The 14110-nt window shown below is 35.0% G+C and overlaps 1 protein-coding gene across 1 annotated transcript in view; it reads left to right on the forward strand.

Annotated features, from left to right (window-relative positions):
* Nucleotides 1-680: 680 nt before the first annotated feature.
* The window catches only part of LOC149783066 (sacsin-like), a 65686-nt gene continuing 52256 nt past the window's right edge, over nt 681-14110 (forward strand). Inside the window, exons 1-3 of the mRNA XM_089933340.1 lie at nt 681-756; nt 10062-10144; nt 13916-14031. Of these exons, the coding sequence (XP_089789466.1) occupies nt 10141-10144; nt 13916-14031 (120 nt within the window). The 5' untranslated portion in view covers nt 681-756; nt 10062-10140. The remainder of the gene's footprint in view (nt 757-10061; nt 10145-13915; nt 14032-14110) is intronic.

A 14110-nucleotide genomic window follows, 5' to 3' on the forward strand; every position in this document is an offset into this window, starting at 1 on the left:
ACTAACCTCTTAATGCTGAGCGCCAAGCATGTTGCTACGAACGGTCTGATAGTTACAGGTCACCTAAGGTCAGCTCCAGGCTCTCACTCATTTCCAATCTAGTCATTAAAGTAGTTAGACCAAACCGTGTTTTGTGTTATTTGGCAAAACATACCACAAAACAATTATAACATTTTTATTGATTTTTTCTCTTCTATATGAGCGGTTTATATAGCTAGATTCTCGTGGGGAGACAAACAATATAACGCCATGACTGGGATTTCCTTGTCTGGGTCCAAACCACAAACATAGATTCCATTATTAATATACACAACTGTAACGAATCATATCGTTATGCAGCAGAAATGCTGTTTAAAAAAAACCCGCTATTTGAATTAGAACCTATTTTAATTTACTCAAATAAATGCATATTTTTGGACAGGGCATGGCTCCATGTAAATGTAAATTGTATAAATTCCATACTTTTGTTATCAATAATTCGCTTTGTTCTTAACTGTTAATTATAGTCTATAAGGTCACTCTTTCCGTTCATGTGTCGACTTGCAGATTGTTTTACATGCAACCTTTGCATCCTGTGCAAGAATGCAGTTCAGTTTTCTGAAAACATTTTCTACTTTCGATTTGCATTCACTGAAGTACTACATGCTTTTTGTGCACTTTTCCCCATTGGTCGGTCTATTCTGACGTACAAAAGTCCCATAGTTTAGCGTGTGTAACAGCCAGTTATCACGGACACCTTCCACATAGGACAACCAGGTTAGATCTCTCTCTCTCTCTCTCTCTCTCTCTCTGGGGCCCCAAGTGGTCTAAAGCGCTCTCCGTTACGGATCACTGCCATCTCACCTCTGTCTGCGTGGGTTCGAGCCTAGTTTTCGGCCAATGTGGGTATGTGAGATAGCTTGCCAGTCGCTTCTCGTGGGTCAGTGGTTATTTCCGGGGTTTTCTCGAGTTCTTACTCCGCCATAAATACTGGCGGCCATGGCGTTAATCCCCACAACAACAACAACTTTCTCTCTCTCTCAGAAATTAAATTTGCGTTTATAATATATTAGGTTTGGCCTGACTTAGGTAGTTTTAAGGGCACATCAAAATTTGAATGTTTTATTGTTCCAAGGTCATTGGTGTTAAGTGAAAATTCCTTGGAAAACAGGAGCTCGTAATAAATAAAATGAAGCGTATCGCTCAGTGGGTAGAGGGCATTGGGATCCATACCTATAACAATATTGGAACACCACTATGCATAGTCCCATTAGACTCATAGCCAAATGTGGGTGGGTTGATGTGGGGTCCTGGGTTTCCGACCACCACACCCCCCGGCTGTAAAATCTAAACCGTACACACACACATACACACACGTACAGTCATTTTAAATTTGACCACCGTCCACCATTTTTTAATACTGGCCTTTGGTCCCTTTTTTCAAAATCATGATATAGTTATTTAACGCATATATTTGCGTATTTCCTGCATATGGTTATGTGGAAATGTGTGAACAGTCAGCTGTAGACCTTTTTCAGGAAGTCGAATCTGGTTTTTTCCACTCCAATATTCAATGCATGCGCAGTCAACATAGGGCAACTTTTAAGCGACTGTCATGAACATAATGTATAGGTGGCGCTATATAGTTTCGCATTTTGCATAGGTTAGGATTTTAAAGAAAAAGAATGTTCCCAGCTTTCCTCACTGGTTATACTGGCTATTTAAAAAAGACCTTGTAAAACTTAGGTATAATGCAAAGAACCTTTAATTCCCTTTATTTTGGTGTATGATTGATGGGTGTACTATGGGTTATAGAGTATACAGCTTGGCCTTACTTCAAATGTGCATCTTTCAAAAAAGTGCTAGCTCTACTTGGTCATTTTCACTTCCTGAACTTCAGAGGTAAATTGTATAAAAAAGAGCCGATAACTTTTTTTACATTTTATATATTTGGTAATTCATTCATTGCACTTTCAGAAGCTGGTATTGTCTAGTCTGGCAAAATTCATTTTCCCTATTTTAATAGCTGCTATGTATAGTGTACTTTAGACTAATTCAGACTGATTTTTTAACACAAGGGAGCAGTCATTTTAGTTAGCAGTGTGCTTAAATCATGTAAAATTTCCAAAAGTACAATATCCAAAAGAAATATCATCCACATTACATTAATGTAGCATAGAGGTATGCAAACATTCTCTCCACTGTGCATGTTTTAAATGTGAACTACTTCACCTTACATACGTCACTCTCTCAAAAGTACATATTATCTGGTGAGCGCCACCATATGTTCATGAAGAAAGTTTCAAACAAATGTTTAAAGGTTTGACATCTGTACACCCTTCACAGAAATAGTGAATTTAAAAATCATGAATAAATAGTTCAGTAACCTGCTAAAACAGAAAAGTAGATATGAGCACAAAAAGCTGACATGCCAACCCTCCCGGGTTTTTTTGCGGGAGACTCCCTTAATTCAACCACACCTCCCTCCCACACTCCCGCATTTTTTTTTTTTTTTTTTCTTCTCCCGGAATAATTTCGTTTCGTCACAAAAATCGGGAAAAGTTCGTTTCGTTTAACGAAAAATGTTTTGGAAATTCCCCAATGTTAACCTAGACAAAAGTTATGCAGCTTGTTTTTTTTTTTGATGCAGCGCACTATATGTTTTGTTAAAAACATTACTATTATGGGCTACTATAGTCTGACTCTACATCCCCGTTTGTTTGTACCCCAACCGATTTCGAGAATGTTTAATGTGATAAAAAGTGCACAGAACTAAGTCAATTGATTCACTGATTTATAATTTCTAACCTGACTTTGACCAGAATGGCACTATTTCTTACAATATAGACCATTTATTTCCATCAGACAACATAATGACGTAGTTCATCCTGTTTGGCAAATGCTGAATAATTGCGTAAATTACATACCGTTGAGAGTTTGGAATTATATCCCTCTGCATACATGAACATAGAAATTAGACCGCTTGTTAAATTCACACAAAAAGCGTAGTTGTCATTTTCCTTTGCTTGGTTCGACATTATAAATATGGCAAGCAGACGACTTATATCTGTACATCTGTAGTCGTGATATACACCTTTGATAAAAATGGACTTGTCCAGAAACTGGAAATGGATCCGAGCATGTCCATCTATTGCACTGAAAACTTCCGTTAAGCATGAAACGCGCGTAAGATGACGGTGTTAGGGCCACTCTACTAGAATCAGTTAGAAACTATAAATCAATGAATGAATTGACTAAGTTCCTTGCACTTTTTATCACATAGTTTCCCTTATTTAAATCGGTAGGGGGGTACCAACAAACAAGTTTGTATTATCAGACTATAGAAACACCGAAATACACTGAAAAACTGAAATACACATGTATTTACATGTTCTCTCTGTATATATCGGTTTCCACACACAAATTATTATTTGTTTTTGTTTGAATAATAATATGTGATTTTGATAACGAATTATTTACTTTTTTCCTATTTATAACACTATTCATGTAATGATGTCACTCGGTCGTACTTGATTCAACACACCTGTCGATCCCAGAGATTCAGTTCGCTCCGGAACGATCAGTCGTTATCGTACCACCTCTTTTCCGGAACGATCAACCTGTCCAATAAAGTACGACCAATTCACGTGTGCTACAATTTGCATACTTCTTGCATATGAGTATATAGTAATGTTTTGTGAATGTTCTCAGCTTTAAGAATAAATTCATGTTTCCTTTGTTTCATGTATTCTAAAGCTTTTTTATGCCATCTTTTCCAAGCTACTATACCCTACCTTCCAACACTTTTGCTTGAAATACCACGAGTCATACAGACTGAAAATCTATTTTACTCTTGAAAAGAATAGTTTATATTCATTATGGTTGTTATGACTTTATGGTCTTTAAGTAACAAAAACCAATAAATTGTGTAAAATTCAACAAATAATTTATTTCCCTCATAAACAAAGTGAACATTTTAAAAGAATTTACAATGTTGAATTAAAACCTAAATAGTCCTAAAAGTTCTGTCACAAGTCCAAATGTATAAAGTTCCTATTGAATTCCAGTGGTATTGTAAATAAATCCCAGTATTAAATTTGCTGATGTGACTGGTCTAAAATGTGCTGACGTGTCATTGTCCTGGAATGTGGAGTTCTTACGTATTTTAATGTATCACAACAATACAAGAACTATTATTGAGTACTTTGCAATCCAGTAAATAATTTATATAATAAAATCCACCCAAACTAAGAACTGAACATGTTAACAAGATGTATTCCACTTTAGAACTAAATGTATGATTCAGCACTTTTTCAGGTAAACAATACCGATACAAAAAAAAAATCAAAGGCAAAACAATATAGCCAAGATATGGGTCAGTTTCTTTCCTGACACTCAAAGTTGTCGAGGAATTTCCTTATGAAAAATGTATGTTCTAGACTCGTTACATTTTCTGAGTATTTTCCATCAAGCTGCAGAAAAAGAATTAATTCTTCGACTTGACAAAAATGGCCAAGTGATATTTCGAATGGCAACCATATAATCGGACCATGGCTTGGCACTTCCTTCACATTGAGACAACTATTTCAACCCTATCAGCATTCCAGACTTTGAGTTCAATCATACAGAATAGTCAAGCTGTTCTGAATTCATTGTCAAGTGATTATGATCGATTAAGCAGATGGTCCAAATAGGAGTTACCTAGGTAAGATAATTGGAACGTCCTCAGCTTTTTTCTTCAAGTTGAGAAAGAAGCCTTGTTTATAATGTGTCATCTGATAGTTATATTTTGAACTACTTTCGTTCACATGGAACAATTTGTGTGGCACTCTATAGAGATAACTTCTGGGATAAAGACAGGTATAAGGCGAAGCTGCTTATCTTTGCTACATGCACACTGGAGTGAATATTGGCATATCTCTATGCTCCATTCATGAACTGTGGCTGAAATGTTTTGACGTAATGTACTTACGGAAATTATACATAATCTAAGCACACAGCTGTTCCCATGTGCTTGAAAAATCAGCCTGAATTGGGGGTGCCACAGAATGGCCTAAAGTGCTCACTGTTACAGATCACTACCGTTTCACCTCTGTCTGCATGGGTTCGAGTCACGGGCTTAGCCAGTATGTGTACATGAGAAAGCTTGCCAGTAGCTTCTTGTGGGTTGGTGGTTCTTTCCTGGGTTCTTCCTCCACCATTTATACTGACCGCCATATATAGCCTATTTTGTGCTGAAAAATGTCATTAAACCCCATAAGAAGAAGAAGAGCAGTTTGAATTATTTCAAAGTACACAAATGTTAGCAGTTATTAAAAATGAGAAATCAGCCTTTGCTAGATTAGTGAGTGCCAACTTCTGAAAGTGTAATGAATGAACTACAAAATATATAAAAAGCAAAACCAGCTATCAGGTTGCTTATTTATAACTTGCTTTGAAATCCAGTATTAGTTAAAAAGACCATATGGAGCTAGCATCTATTTTGTGTGATTTGGATTTTTAACATAGCTTTTCAGTCATATCTCTACAATGTCTGCAGCGTGATAGTTTATAGTGATGTCCAGAACTGGGGCATCATGCCGCAGACATGTAGCATGATGTCCCACCCAGTCACATTACCCTGACACCAGGCTGACCAGTCCTAACACTAACCTCTTAATGCTGAGCGCCAAGCTAGTTAGCTGTTAGTACCATTTTAAGTCTTTGGTATAGCATCTATTTATAAAGATGCACATCTAAAGTAAGGCCTGGCTGTATAGTCTGTATAACCCAAATCACATTCGTCCATCATACACCCATATAAAGGGAATTAAAAGTTATTTTACTAATACCTAGGTGTCCATTACATTTTTTAACACAAGTGGCAAACCCTGGACTGTCTTTAAAATGCAAAATATGAATCTGTAGGAGACAAGGTCACATTTAAAAGGTTCTTAGCTTCTGATGTCATATGTGATGAACTCGACAAGCGGTGAATTGCCAACAAATCATATGTATTTGTACAAATATTTCCTAGGTTATTTCATGAAATGATGGAAATCACTGAGCAATGTTCCGATTAATACATAAGTGAGACATAATAATGGCAACACAATTGCCAGTATAACAGCCTAATAGCAAACTCAGGGCCCAATTTGAATCATTTTGGTGGTGCCCTCTGTATTTACAAGAGGTCCCCCCCCCCATGACCACCGCATTTGGAAATGAACTTTAACAAGTTTTATGATGTTGCTTTATGATATTGATATAAAAAATTTCAGCCATAACTTTAAAATTACTTTTTCTATATATATATATATATATAATAAAATTTACTAACGCATGGTGCCTGATTGGGCCAAATCAGTCTAATCAGTCTAAGACCGGCCCTGCCAGTATTAGTCAGTTCACAAAACTTAAGAAAAAATGTTCATGCCTCTACTTCACTTGAGGCAAGTTGGATTAGTAAGTTTTGGCAGTCAACCTAACTGCATTACAGTCTTCTTGATTTATACCTGATCATCTTTTGTATCTTTTGTTTTATGCTTCGGGTTAAGAAATCTAGACTCAGGCACTTGTGTGTATCAGTAAAATCAGGAAAATAATATTTGCAGCTTTGAATATTGTGTTAACTGTGAGTAGTGTAGGGTGCTATAATCAGTTTCTCCCATTTTTACTGAAAGAACCAAGTACCTGTGCTCTTGACAGACCATCAGCACTGACCCTAATTGGTAGAAGATAAATTTTGGTCTGCTAATTGAAACATTAATTTGTAAACCATGGTACATTTTGGATCTGCAGTTAACAAAAATAATAGATTGAGAACAATCGACGCTCATGTGGGAACTGCTTCAATGTGGCAATCATCATAGACTGACACTGTTGTAGATTTAAATTCTTACTAAAAGTACTTTTTCTAGACTTTAGATTTTCTACTAATTTTTAAACAAAAATGTCACCTTCCTGTTTTTCTTTACTAAAAAGACTGTTCATGGTTTTAATGTATGGAGATAATGTTCTGTTAGTGCATGAATAGCACAAGAGTTTTACGAATTCTTGCAGTGATGAGAATGAGCTCCTTTAAATTACTTTATAGTCATGTACCTAAAAATGTACTTTGCGCAATATATATGTATAGATATATATATATATGTGTGTGTGTGTGTGTGTGTGTGTGTGTGTGTGTGTAAACAAAGGGAAACAACAATTAGGGTTCTTTTTAAGAGCTATGCCTTGTTGTGGCAATATTCTCCAATTCATATATCAAGAAATGTGTGCACACAGGTTAAAGAAATATCAAATGGTTTCATCATGCGTATTTTCCACCTTGAATTTGATCATGTTTAACTTGCCTCAGTCTATGGAGAGTGGATACATAAGTTGTGATGAATTTTCTGACAATCCTATAACATCCCATTCCTGATAATGATCTACTTTAAGTTATATTCTTTATGCATATAGTGTGACCCCGCTATAACGCGCTCCGTTATAACGCGAATTCGGATATAACGCGGTCCTGGCGTGGCTCCCGAAATTTCATACACGTGTTTTTCTTGTGCACAAAAAAACAATTTCTTAAAAAGTACGAAAAAAAAACCGTAAAAAGTTGCTTATCATTTTGGGATAGAGATCGCGTATGAATAAAAAATGCAAGACGATCGTGACGTGGCTCCTGAAATTTTATATGTATTTTTCTCGTACACGAAAAAGTACTTTTTCTTTCTTCTTAAAAGTAAGAAGAAGAAAAAAACACATAAAAAGTTTATTCTGGGATCGCGTAGGTCTTCGCCAATGTCGCAAACTTGGATTGTTTTTCCTTATTGGCTGCAAAGCATATCATGTGTCTTTTTTTATTTGTTGGCGACATTGTTGGCTGTTTAAACTTTTATATATAACCATTGGTTTGGAGTGCAGAAATTCAGAGGCCCCATGAAAGGAAACCGCAAACTAGATATAAAATGCACTGAAATTTATCTAGTGTTACATAAACAAATTCTTTGTTTATACTGACAAACCATCTAAACAGTGCATTGTTATATCATAATCCGCTTATCCTGACATCTAGCATGAGTTCTGTATGTTGTGAAATATCCGATTTTTGTTGTTGACATTTCTGGTAACGGAGATCAACTGGACGAGGCATTCTCTCATAATGTCTTTCATCTGATTTTCGGCCGCTCGCTAGTAATTAATATATTTCCAAAGACTGGCATTTGTGTGTGGATGGTAAGTAAAATTCCTCTTCTTTTCACTCAGAATTAAATCCTTCAGAACACTCATGTTTTCTGTAATAATCCATCTCATCAGAACACCTGCGTCTCTATCGTCCGTTGACCCTTCGTTAATTTTCAGACGCATGCGTAGAAGGCAGCATCACGCTGCTACCACAAATGTAAAAAAAATATATATAAAAAAATCTTATTGGTTTATTAGTAGGCATGGAGGGACGGTAACTAGAATAGTCTAAACGACAGCCAATTCCTTTTAAAAATGTATCCAGATAAAAAAGTTTGCTGAAATTTCAAAGGAAACAGATTACCTTTGAAGCACCGACTGTTATGAAAACGTACTCAGCAAATGGAAAAAATCCCCGTCTCAATCATGCAGTACAATTATTTGATGTTGCCGCCACAATAAGAAATGGGCATTCGTTTGGTTCTCCAAAGCTGTTCTTTAGCGGTGACTTCAAAAGCGCATGCACCCTTCATCAAAGAAAGCCGACTACAATCTTTCAATAACAGCAAAGAAGTTTTCTTCAAAGGAAGTCAGTACCAAACTTAAATAAAAGTGATGGAATCTGATGGATTTTTGCATTTTCCAACGTGACTGGCACACTTTAACTGTGCTATGCAAGTTCACTTTTTGTAGGGAAAAAGTTTATGCCAACGGCATAAAACGCAAACTAACTTTTACCGACTTCGAACGTACTTCAAGCTAAATGTGCTTCGTCATTCGTTACGTGATTGTGCTATGTTTTTCCTCTGAATTTTTCAGACCAATGTGACCTGTTACAAAATTAATGAATATTTTCGATGTAATCACTTGTATTGTGGATTCAAAGTATATGATGAGGTTCGCAGGTGAGTACACTGCGTTGATACTCTGATCATGCTATACATTAGACATTTATATGTAAACGGTATTCACGTATATGTACTAATTCATGGTTCTCTAAATAAAGTAAACTATTATATGATGTCTTCTCTCTTTTCACTACAGGTGTATTTCTCATTTAATATGCATTAATTCAAGATAGCAACTGTGCCGACGAAGCACGTATTTTTTTTTTACCGCCCGCATTTATTACCACCCCCACCCCATTTTTTTTTGGTGGGGGTGTACATTTTTTCAGCTAACTGACTTGGTTGCATATAACACGGTTCGGTTCATAACACGGTCGGATTCTATGGCTCCCAACTACCGTGTTATAGCGGGGTCCCACTGTATGCTGTTGAATGTTAATTTCACTGGTACTCTTAGAGAGGGTATTTGTTTATTCATCATATTCATGAAAGACCCTTTGAGACTGTCACATATTTTAGCTTCTACGAGGAAATGCATGTGGTCACAACCAACTAATTATTTTTTATGAACTGTGGAATTGGTCTATTTGTAATGAAGAATGAAGTTGGCTGATTGGTTGATCATACTTATCTGAAATATATAATTTAATTTGCATTTGTTAAGTACAAAATGAGCACTATAGTAGGGTTGAACTCTGAATCATTTTAATTTAATTGCTTGCATGACACATGTACTGTTGGATGTAAATAGAGAGGTTGCACAAGGCTGAAGTTGTAAAAGTTGGCACTTGAAATAATAATTGTTTCTTTATCACTGATATTTTCTAAGTGTCTTTTGCCAGTGTTGCCACAAACGAATAGCAGTTTGGCCAAACATTAGCAGTATATTCTGCTGGACTGTATTGCACTCAGTCATACTGACACCTAATCAAATAGCAGAAAGATAACCATGATTATTACTATTGTAACTACTACATTAATGAAGATAATGAAAGGAAACAATGAAATTATGAAAAAGACAAAGACTGGTACAAGAACAGTAGAGAACCTTAATTGTATTCCCTTTCATCTCTTTTTCAGCTCTTTGAAAATGTTTTTACGTGGATGTGTTACCTGACTTAACAGTGAAGATAGCAACCATTGGAGTCCATTCACAAAAATGGGTATGTATCATTTGCACTGTGTGTGTGGTGTGTGTGTGTGTGGTGATGGTGTTTTTAGACATGGTCATTTAACAAATAAATAATGTCAGATTTCAAAATGAATAGTTATAGTAATTTTCATGTGTTTCTTTCGATATTCACAAAATCTGTTTTATGCACGATGAAAGCATGTGTTGATTGTTAATTATCCTTGCAGTAGTCATTCAAATGAATAGGCATACAAGTGTAAATTATAGGGAATTTACAATGAATAAAGGTAAACAGAAATGCAAATAAGGAAATTGTAACAAAATAAAATTTGTACACATTCCTTTCATAGACCCTGGAATGAAATGAACCATAGATGTGCTTCGCCTTTCTTAACCAAATTTTGATGTTAATTTTCCCATTGAATTCAGATACATACTGATCTTTGAAAAAATTATTGAATAGTTTAAATATGTATGCAATTTTTGTATTGGAATTACATGTTCATATATCATGGATTAACTGCATGCCACAACAGTATATCAGACGGTAAGTAAACGGTGTTAATACTCTGTTCATGCTATATATTAGATGTTGAATTCAGACACAATGATCTGTGACAAAATTATTGAATATTTAAAAACTATGCAATTTTTCAATGGAATTCCATGCATTATGGATGAACTGCATGCCACGACGGCACGATAATATATGGTGCTGATACCCTATTATTCATGATATACATTAGACATGAATACAGGTATATGTGCCAATGTGTTGTTCTTTGAAAAAAATAAAATACTGTAAAACCCCTCGTTAAAGCAACCCCGTTATTAACACAATCCAATTTTTTTAACCCCAATTATCACATTAGAGCAGGGTTCCGCACCATATATATATATAAACACAGACAAAACCTGTTTTAGCGTGAATCATTATAATACAGTGGCAGCATTGCTCCCATATTTTTGTTTAAGGTGACCTCATTTTTAACATTTTAAATACATGCTCACAGAAAAAAACAATTATTTGTATCCTCAGCAGATTTTTAATCCCAACATTGCATTTAATGTTGCCTAACTCCTGAAAATTTCCAAAACAAACAATATCTGATCAACACGTTAGTTAAAACTGACATTGAAATTTCAATGCACATTTTGTATGGGAATTTTTTAAAAAAATCTTTTAATGTGATCCCTCCATTTTCACAATATTATTCTTTGGACCCCAAGCATCACATTATAATATATATATATATATAATGTGTGTGTGTGTGTGTGTGTGTGTGTGTGTGTGTGTGCATATATATACATATATATATATGTGTGTGTGTGTGTGCATATATATATGTATGTATGTGTGTGTGTGTGTGTGCATATATATATAATAATAATAATAATAATAATGCTTTATTTATAGAGGGTGACTCATTAGTCAAGGACTATTCTCCCTTGAGGCCCACTTAAGGAGAGTATAACAATGCACATTATATGAAGATAGCAATAATTAGTGTTTATTTTAACATGTTTAGTATTAAAAAACTAAATTCCATTATCTATTAGAAGCACATACATGCTCATGATATCTTTTCTTAAATACTCTAATATTTTCAGCAGATTTTACATCTAGTGGAAGCTTATTCCACAGAACTGTACCAGTATTGAAAACTCTTTTTAAATTGCTCTGTTCTTGGTTTTGGTACTCAAAGGTTTCCATGTGATATTGATCTCAAATGGTATTATGTTGAAAAAGGCCTGAATAAGTCCTGAAGATACTCTGGTGCAGTTCCATGTAGACATTTATATAAAAGAACTGCCTTGTGAAAATTTATCCTGTCATATATTGTGGACTTTTGAGTTCTGTAAATAATGCTTTTGAGGGATGATCAACATTACACGTGCTGCTCGTTTCTGAAGTTTATAAATCCTGTCAAGCTCAGATTTAGCAGTTTTCCCATACATTAGAACAATAATACATTGTTGGAAGAATATATGACTTGTAGTATAGATTGCGAGTTTCCATAGGTAAATATTTCTTGATTCTGCTGAGAAGGGCAATTTTGGATGACAGTTTTTTACAAAGCTTATCAATATGGTCATTCCATAATATATATATATATATATATATATATATATATATATATATATATATATATATATATGGGAAAATATAAAAGATAGAAAAACAACAAAAGAAAAATTCACAAGAAAACAAATGAAAAAAACTTAGTTTATGTTGGACCTTTTGGGTGGCCCCAGGCTTTGGTGGGGGTGCCCTTTCTGGAGGAGCCACACCTCATAGAACAGATGCCTGTCAGGGGAGCCATTGAAAGAGAGATAGCAACAAACATGCACTCACTAGAATGACAGGCCTGCCAACCCTTATGATTTTGCCCAAAGTCTTACATAAACGACCCTTAAAATATTAACTACATAATAAAAGCAAAACCTACAGAAAAATAATTGTTGCCAAAAAGTATGGATGATTGGTTCATGCGTACTTGATTTGGATCTGGGTTTCATATTAGAATTAATGGAATTAGGGAAGCAGACTAACATTACAGCAGTACCACAGATCCTTTTAAACTACTCATATTTTTTTCATGCAAAGTGTATTTAATATTTATTATAGGATTTTTGAAACATGTGATCCACCAAGCAATGCATGTTAAAGACTAAAGGGAAATAACCCTCGTAAAAGTTATCAGCACAGAAGAATGAAAAGGAGTATTCAGATTCTTATCTACTTTGGGGGGGGGTGTTTTTGTGTTAATATTGTACAGCTAAATCAAATCCTCAGGCAGGCCTGTATTTATTGGCTTTTATCCCTGAAAGCAGGATGGTCTATGTTTCAGGGCTACTAAACACAGGAATACAAAAGGAATAAACATTCTTCATTATTTCAGTGGGTTGATAGGATAGGATGTTTGTTATGCAGGTTGATGTGAGTTTATGATTATTTGTATTAATTGTAGCATCCTGATTTATTTCACCTAGGTTACATTATTTGCTTTCAGTCATATTTATCACTGGAGTCTACTTATAAACACATTGTAGCACATTATATTGCTGTTGATATATAATAATGGCAAACAATGTTTTGGTAATTCACTCTATGTTGCATTTTGATGCAAGGGGGATAAGTTCAGATAGCAAATATTTGTAGAATCTAAATTATTTACTTTTCGAGGGAAAGAAAATCTGTAATATTCTTTATATTGAAAAGCAAAACTTTGTGCAACTTTAATTTTGTCTACAGATCTTGTTATATGTAATTTCTGGGACTATTTACACTAATTATTGCATAGGAAGATTGTAAACAGAGCCCAGTCATTGTTTTTAACCTCCACCACACCCACCTCAAAATCCTTCATGTACACCCATTTTTTGATTTTCAACATGGTTCCCATTTTTTATTGAATTTCACAATTTTTTTCTGTTGAAAAGTAGCTACATTTAAACATTTATGAAGCTAGCTACTTGAACAGCCACATCCCCCCCCCCCCCCATGCACACATCCATCGGTCTGATCAAAATCAGATCTCCAAAGTTCATCATTTACATTTGACAGCCACCAGTAAATGTTCATGTTTTGGTGACCTTTGGAACCTTTTTTTAGAATCCTATCAAAACAAAGGATAATTATATGTTCTCAAAAATCGTGTTAATTCCTGAAATTTGAAAGTTATAATCTGATTGGTGAACTTTATCTAATCTGGACAAAATATATGTTAATGTTAATCTTCTTGTTTAGAATTTTTTCTTTTGTGAAAATAAGCATGAAGAGTTTTTTTCTTCTTTTTAGCGAGTGAGGAAGCTGACTCTGACATTGAGGAGTATTCCTCCATGGAACAGCCTCCTTTAATAAAACAGCTAAAGACCATTCTTGCAGAGTACCCGGATGATGGGCAGATCATAAAGGTATCTCTCTTTCTGCCATTCGCTGTGTCTCTTCCACTGCATGCCATACATACACTTGAATTTATTCTTTTTTCATGCT

This window comes from Sinohyriopsis cumingii, chromosome 14, assembly GCF_028554795.1.
Source record: "Sinohyriopsis cumingii isolate HCF-2022 chromosome 14, ASM2855479v2, whole genome shotgun sequence".
NCBI classification, from domain to species: domain Eukaryota; kingdom Metazoa; phylum Mollusca; class Bivalvia; order Unionida; family Unionidae; genus Sinohyriopsis; species Sinohyriopsis cumingii.